This window comes from Canis aureus, chromosome 19 (assembly GCF_053574225.1).
Source record: "Canis aureus isolate CA01 chromosome 19, VMU_Caureus_v.1.0, whole genome shotgun sequence".
Taxonomy (NCBI): Eukaryota; Metazoa; Chordata; class Mammalia; order Carnivora; family Canidae; genus Canis; species Canis aureus.
The window spans coordinates 57,002,696-57,009,737 of record NC_135629.1 but is presented as its reverse complement, the minus strand read 5'-3'; the positions used below and the strand labels follow the sequence as shown (position 1 = coordinate 57,009,737).

The following is a 7,042-nucleotide window of genomic DNA, read 5'->3' as shown; positions in this document are numbered from 1 at the left end:
GGGCCTCGGGGGGGGGCGGGGCCAAAGCGGAGGCGCGCCGCGCCCGCGAGATCTCGGGGCCCGTGCAGGCGGGCAGGCTGCGACGTCGTGGGTTCGAGTCCAGGCTGCTCACCGGGGAGACTGACGGACTCCAGGTCGGAGACTGAAAAGTCTCGAGGCTGGGCTGACCTTTGAGAGTTACCCTCATGCTCCATCGCCCGCAAAGATGGGGAAACTGAGGCTCAGAGATGGAAAGTCAGTTTAAGAAACAGTAGTCCCCCCGGCCCCAGCCCCGATGAGGCAATATGGAGCTGGGATCTGAACTAGGTGGTGCGGTTTTGTTCTGTGGGTGCTGGGGAGTCACAGGAGCGCTTTGAGCAGGGAGAGGGGTGTGTGTGTGGGTGCTGGTTGTTAGGTGGGGTCCCTGAGGGACTGGTGGCCCAGGAAGGACCAGGGCAGGTAGGGCTGGAAGACCCCGAAGTCCCTGCTCCAAGCTCCCGCAGCCCACCCCAGAGGATGGTACTTCGTGTTCTAGTTTAAGCTCTTCAAATGTTTATCTTTACAACTTCATGACCTCACCCTAAATGCTAGTTTGCACTCTGCTTCGTGCCAAGGCGCTGGGTGGGGTGGGTGGTGCAGAAGACTTCCCGAAGACCGTCTCCTGCCACCCTCCGTAACAAGCCAGCTTATCAGGATGTGGATGAAACCCAAAGGGCCCTGTGACTCTCAAAATGCAGATGCATCTTTGAGAGTACGCGAATACTCTCTGGACGTGACGGTAAACGTGCTGCAGCTCATCGGCATGTCCAGGTTCTAAGTGAGCTGTGCTGTTCCGCATCAGGATGAAACTGGGCGTCCAGTGGCCTGCTCACAGATGGGATCTTACTTTCAAAGCAGCGTTTCTCCAGTTGGGAATCCTGGAGAAATATTTTCCCCTTAAAAGGGGTCCATGCATTCATTACTCAATTTGAGCAATGCTGGCGGAACAAATACAAACTTTGGCAAGTTTGTTCTTTTGAGCTGGGCTGATGTCAGAAATTTTTCAGTTTCCTGAGCTGAACTGGAACCCAAAGCAGGCCACAGCTATTAAGGCATTAGGTCCTGTTATTTTTTTTTATTTTTAAATTGCTTTTTTTTTAAAGATTTATTTATTTATTCATGATAGACATAGAGAGAGAGAGAGAGAGAGAGGCAGAGACACAGGAGGAGGGCGAAGCAGGCTCCGCCAGGAGCCCGACGTGGGACTTGATCCCGGGAGCCCAGGATCGCACCCTGGGCCAAAGGCAGGCGCCAAACCGCTGAGCCACCCAGGGATCCCCGGTCCTGTTATTTTAAATCTGACCAAAGTTTCTTTCTGTTCTCCTTCAAAGTCAGTCCTTAAATTCCCCAGCCAACCACCAGAACGTACGGAGGCAGAGAGAGAGAGGGTGATGCTTATTACCCGATTTTATTAGAGAGAACTCTTCAACGTAAAAAGGAGGAGGGGCGGTAGGGAGGATAGGGGCCGGGGGGCTGCATATGTTATTTGGGGCCAGCAGGACTGCACAGTTACAGAGGTGCCCATGGCTCTGGGTTTGAAAGAGACGGCGTTCTGTGCCTGATGAGGCCGCGCTCCAGATTGTCACACCCCAGACCACGGGGGCTGAGCACACGGAACCCCCAGAGAGAATTAAGACACACGAGGTTTGCAGTTTCATTGTGTTGAAATCAGTTCGACCATAAAAACGACATTGGGGGCGGGGACAGGCAATGCAACTGAGCCACCAGAGAAAAGGCGGTGGAGGGCGCTGGCCCGGGGAGCAGACCGAGGGGCTGCAGCGACAGTACCATGGCAAGGGACCCCACCGGGAGTATTGCACTGAGCCAAGTGGTGGAGGGAGGGGCGAGGGGAGGCGGGAGGACGGAGGCTGGAGGCTGGCAGGGGCTCTCAGGAAGTTGCACCTTGTCAGTCTCAGGAAATGCCTTTTGTTTTCACAGCACAGCAATCCAGACGGTGCCCAGGCTCTCATCTCTCAGGGACAGCAGCCATCTCAGGGACAGCAGCCATCGGGGATGAGCCATGAAGGAACTCAGATTTCTATGCTGGGGGTGGGCACAGCTGGGTGGGTCCAGGGCTTTCCTGGGATGGGGAAGGGGGGTAGGGGGTGGAGCCTGGGAAAGGCCCTGAATTTTGCTACACATTATAAATAAGGTCTTGCCTTCCTGCCCCCACCCCCCACCCCCGGAACATAATAAGCAAACACTCCCACCGGCACAGTCTGCAGACCACGTTTAGCATCCACGTGACAGTTCTCTGAAAAGGGACAAAGAAAGCAACCAACACAAAACAGGTCTCCAAAGGGGTCTCTGGGACCTAACACAAAAATAGAAACATCATGATATCCAGGACGTCTGCAAATTTCTCTCAAGTGTCAGCATCTAAGTGATGCCTTTGTTTCGTGATTCAATTAGGAAAGCCCGCGGGGACCAGAAGGGCTCCCCTCCTGTCTCCTAAAGCTCCAGGTGGCTGTCAGTGTCCTGTGTCCAGGGCACACTGCTCCAGGAGGACTGTGCCTGCTGCTCTGGTCATCCCCACAGAACTCACAATGTGCCTGAACATCCGACCTTTGGGGGCCGGGAGGGGACTCCCAATGCCGGCTTTTGGATGACATAGTTGTCCCTGTCAGTCACCAAGGCCTGAGATACCCCTTCAGACCTCCGTCTGCTCAGTCGCCACCTTCCTTGGCGAGAAGGGGTAGGGATGTGCTGACGACTCACAGCATGCAGCCAGGGCACCTGCAGAGATGCTGATCTGAAATCCAGGTAAGGACGCTTTCTGCCTCTGGACAAAGGCTCCTTGGGCAAGAGGGGGAGGACATCACTTTGCTTCTAATTGGGAACACCCACGGGCTTGTTCTGACGGATCCTCTCAGGATTGCCTTCTCTCAGGGCCGCACGCTGGCACATTCCCTGGCAGCTCTGGACCGATGGCAGCCAGGCCAACAGGCTCCCTCCAGGCACAAGAAAAGAGCCAGGCGAGGGGAGATGAGGGACACAGAAAATCAATCTCCTGGATCAGTAGGTTTTCCACCAGGAAGGCAAGGGCTGGGAGAAATTCTTCCAGAAGGCACAGCTTCTGCTCCAAGCCAGCTCCCAGCTCCTCCCAAGCAAGCCAGTGGGGGGCAGAGCGGTTAGGGGGAAGACCATCCCCGCCATGCCACCTCTCAGGAGGTGGGAGTGCATTTCTGTGGGGACAGGATGGACCCTGCCATGCTGTTGGTGCCCACAGTGACACAGCGAGCTCTCTGAGCCCAAGGGGGGGGGGGGCTGCCCCTGCTGAGGACAACAAACCGGAAAAAAATTTATTTTTCATGAGGAATTTTGTCTCCTATCCTTTAACTTGCGTTCATGTCAGCATCTTAAAGAGAAAGCCCAAAGCCCATCCCAGGCCTGGAGGAGCATCTCTTACTGGACAGCCGAGCAGCGTGAGCACGGGAGGGCCCCTGCTCCAGGACCGGCTCTCGGCAAGTCCCACGGCCTGAGGGCCCAGCGCGCCTCCCCGGCTCAGGCCCTCTTCCAGACACTGAGCAGGCCATGCCGGGAGCACAGACAGGCCCACAGTCCTGAGCTCCGGCGAGAGGGGTGGCCCCCGGCCATACCTGCTCATGAGTCACCTGGCAGGTGAGGTGGTGGGAAACAGACTCGTAGAGGTTACAGGCTTCGGCAGGGTGGAGAGTCGCCCCCGGACCACTGGTCAGCCACCTCCAAGGTCGGATGTCCAGTGCCTGGCCCGGAAACCTGAGCCCATGGGCTGCGGGTGGGGGCCCTTCCTTCCTCTGCATCCCGTCCAAGTGTGAAAGACAGAGCCTCGGAGTGTGGATTTCAGCCGGGGGGGCACGGCCCCCCGAGCCCACAGGCCTTGTTCCCTCCGGGAGACACATGCAAGCACAGCAAAGAACCACAAAGTGCAGTGGACTTTCTTCTTTTCCCGTGACACGTCCTTTTTTTTTTTTTTTTTTTTATCTTTTTCTAAAAAAGCACACGTGTGCTGCTGTCTTTGTGCAAAGAGTAAGGACCCAAAATAAATACATGATCGGACACTCAGGGAGGTTCACAGTCTCACAGGCATAGGTAGTTGACGGGAGCGGCGGCGGCGGCCGGCGTGCAGCCAGGTCCTGCGGGCGGGCCTCCGGGGAGCAGCCGGGGCGGCGGCGGGCGCTCGGCTCCGGGTCGGTGACTGCATAGGAATTACTGCGGAAGGCAAGAGGGTGGCTGAGGGGTGGAGGGGTGGGGCGGGACCCCCAGCTGCTGCCCTCCTCCCCCCCCCCCCCGCTGTCTCCCCCTTGGTCCTGGGCAGGTGGCCAGGCGGGGCCAGGCGGGGTTAGGTGGGGCCAGGTGGCCAGGAGAGGCCAGGTGGGACCAGGTGGGGCCAGGTGGGGTTAGGTGGGGCCAGGGGTGGTCAGGTGGGGTCAGGTAGGGCCAGGCGGGGCCAGGCGGGGCCAGGTGGCCAGGCGGGGTCAGGCGGGGCCAGGTGGGGCCAGGTGGGGCCAGGTGGCCAGGCGGGGTCAGGCGGGGTCAGGCGGGGTTAGGTGGGGCCAGGTGGCCAGGAGAGGCCAGGTGGGACCAGGTGGGGCCAGGGGGGGTCAGGTGGGGCCAGGGGTGGTCAGGTGGGGTCAGGTAGGGCCAGGCGGGGCCAGGTGGGGCCAGGTGGCCAGGCGGGTCAGGCGGGGCCAGGTGGGGCCAGGCGGGGCCAGGTGGCCAGGCGGGGTCAGGTGGCCAGGCGTCAGGTGGCCAGGCGGGCCGGGCAGGCCGTGCGCTGGCCCGAGGCCGAGCGGGGCGCACTTACGGTGTCGCTCTCGCCGTCGGAGGCTGGGTGGGCGTGCGCGCTATAGTGAAGCGGGGAGTACACCCAGCTCCTCTCATCGGTGGGCTGGGCGGGCGGGCGGGCGCGCGTGCAGGAAGGGCGCAGAAGAGCAGGGGTGCGAGGAGGCGCGACAGAGGCGACAGGGAGGAAGGAAGAAACAGAAATAAAGGAGGCGGACCCCAACGCGGACGACGAGGCGGCGGCTCAGCCCCTGGCCCCGGCGGGCCCTCCCCCCACCCGGACGGCTCCGGGCCGCGGGCGAGCGGGGCAGCGCGGGGCGGGCGGCAGGAAGCGGAGCGCAGGGTGCAGCGGAGCTGGGGGGGGCGCTTTGCTTGCTGTCCCTGTCCCCTCCCCCCTGCTCAGCCCCCGCCCGGGGGGTGGCACCCAGGCTCGGGTCCTGCCTCCTGTGTGGCCACCGGGGCCGCCCCTCCACCGAGGGTCCTGGGTGATGAGGGCAGTCGGGTTGCAGGTGGAGCCCATTTCCTCATGTTGGGGGCGGGAGAGGGGGCGACCAAGGCGCGGGCCACCTAGAGAGCCAGCCACAGGGGGTGGGCCGCTCTTCTCCCGGCTCAGGGGAGGGGTCCGTCCCCGTTCTGGGTCAGACTCGGGGGGGGGGGGGGGGGGGGCGGGGGGGGGGCAGGGTGCACCTTCCTCCGGCACCCACACCTGTCCCTCCTGGGTCTGTTCTCAGCACCAGAACCCCTGCAGATCCCTTCTCCCTCTTCCTCCTCTTTCCTGGGGATCCCCACCCCCAGTCTGCAGCGCCCTTGCTCCACCTCTGCCCTGGCTAAACCCGCGGAGGCCACAACCCGAAGAGCCCCCAGACCTGCCCCTCCTCGGTCGGGTCACAACCACGAGCCTCAGCTCTGCAGGGGCGGCTTCTTCAGAGCCTCCTGAAGGACAAGTACGAGCACGCGACCTCCAGGCTCTCTGGGTGAACCCAGGACCCCCCTGACCTTGCTGCCCTTCAAGGCCCCCACTGCCTCTCCCCACCTCTGTGTCCCCTCCATCCCGCCCTCCTACAGCTCTGGCTGCAGAACCTGCCCTCACAGGCCAGACCACCGGCACTGGCACCAGGCACCTGGCCCAGGGCCACATCCCCCTGAAGGCCGTCCATCAGCGGGCAGCCTGGCACAGAGAGGCGCATAGGCCCTGCTCACCGCTTGGTGGTCACAGCACACCCCGCCCGGCCCCCATCCCAGCCGGCTGGAACCGGTAGTCCGGGAGCATGGGGCGAGGCCTCTTTTGGGGCTGCTCATGCCCAGTGTCCAACACAGGGCAGCTGCAGCACACATTCGATGCCAGGGCAGCTGCCCCTCTAGGACAAGAATGTGGGACAAAAGAATCTCCATCTGAACTCTGCAAAGAGCTGGCCTCAGGGGAAGGAGGGATCGCGGGCAGCAGGATCCAGAACTCTGCGATGACCCCACTGAAGTGGGGCCAAGGACACATCCTCCCCAGGCCCTAGGGTCTGTGCCCACTCACCTAGCCCTCACACTTGCTTCCGTTGTGCCCTCTATGGAGGCCCCCTCCTCTTCCCGCCTCCCCACATCCTGAGTGTTTCCTGGTCCGGGTCAACCCCTCTCCAGGCAGCCTCTGCAAATCACTTCCCCAGGGGGCCTCAGGGCCTGCTGTGTATCCCCAGCTCTTGGATCATCTTCGGGGTGTGGAATCCCTGTCTCAGCAGGACACAGCATGGCAGGAAGGTCTGGGGAAGTGGTTTCCACTTCTTGGGTTTGCTTGGCAGTGCTGGACACCCACTGACGCTCAGAGGCATTTAGGGTAGGGGATGGGAGCCTCTGAGGGGCCTCATCTTGAGAACAGAAATTCCTACTTCAAGTATTCAACTTGTTTTGCCTGCTTGAGTGCTGTGTGGCTCTGGGCAGGTTCCTAGGCCTCTCTGGGTCCCTCATTTATTGCTCATGACGAAAGTAACAGGTCCTGATAATACCATGGCTACACGATACCCACAGTGTCCCAAGCACAATAGGTGTCTACTAGACACAGGGGCTGCTTGGGAATTTGGACCCAGATTTTACCTGAACTGTGCCCTTTTGTGGGCTTCCTGGGGAGCTGAGCCCGTGGTTTCTCCACTATCAAGTAGGTATGGAGATACCACCTCCTCTCTCCTGCAGCGAAAAGCTTGGCTTTGAAGTCCCTTTGCTGACCCACATGACCACCTGCTTCTGCAGGGCAGATGCCCCTTGGGGGGCCACTGGC

The 7,042-nt window shown here is 61.0% G+C and overlaps 1 protein-coding gene across 12 annotated transcripts in view; it reads right to left on the bottom strand.

Moving 5' to 3' along the window:
- Nucleotides 1-1,407: 1,407 nt before the first annotated feature.
- PIP5K1C (phosphatidylinositol-4-phosphate 5-kinase type 1 gamma) overlaps nucleotides 1,408-7,042 on the bottom strand; it is a 62,676-nt gene continuing 57,041 nt past the window's right edge. For 9 of the 12 annotated variants that reach the window (XR_013358357.1, XM_077860490.1, XM_077860480.1 and 6 more), the window contains 2 exons: nucleotides 4,805-4,888; nucleotides 1,408-4,209 (listed from right to left, as the gene is read on the bottom strand). Coding sequence is in view for 9 of the 12 variants with exons in the window: in XM_077860490.1 (XP_077716616.1) it covers nucleotides 4,207-4,209; nucleotides 4,805-4,888 (87 nt within the window). In the remaining 3 variants the exon portion in view is untranslated. Of the gene's footprint in view, nucleotides 4,210-4,804; nucleotides 4,889-7,042 lie in introns of those variants that run through there. The other 3 variants (XM_077860489.1, XM_077860482.1, XR_013358358.1) reach the window with 2 other exon arrangements.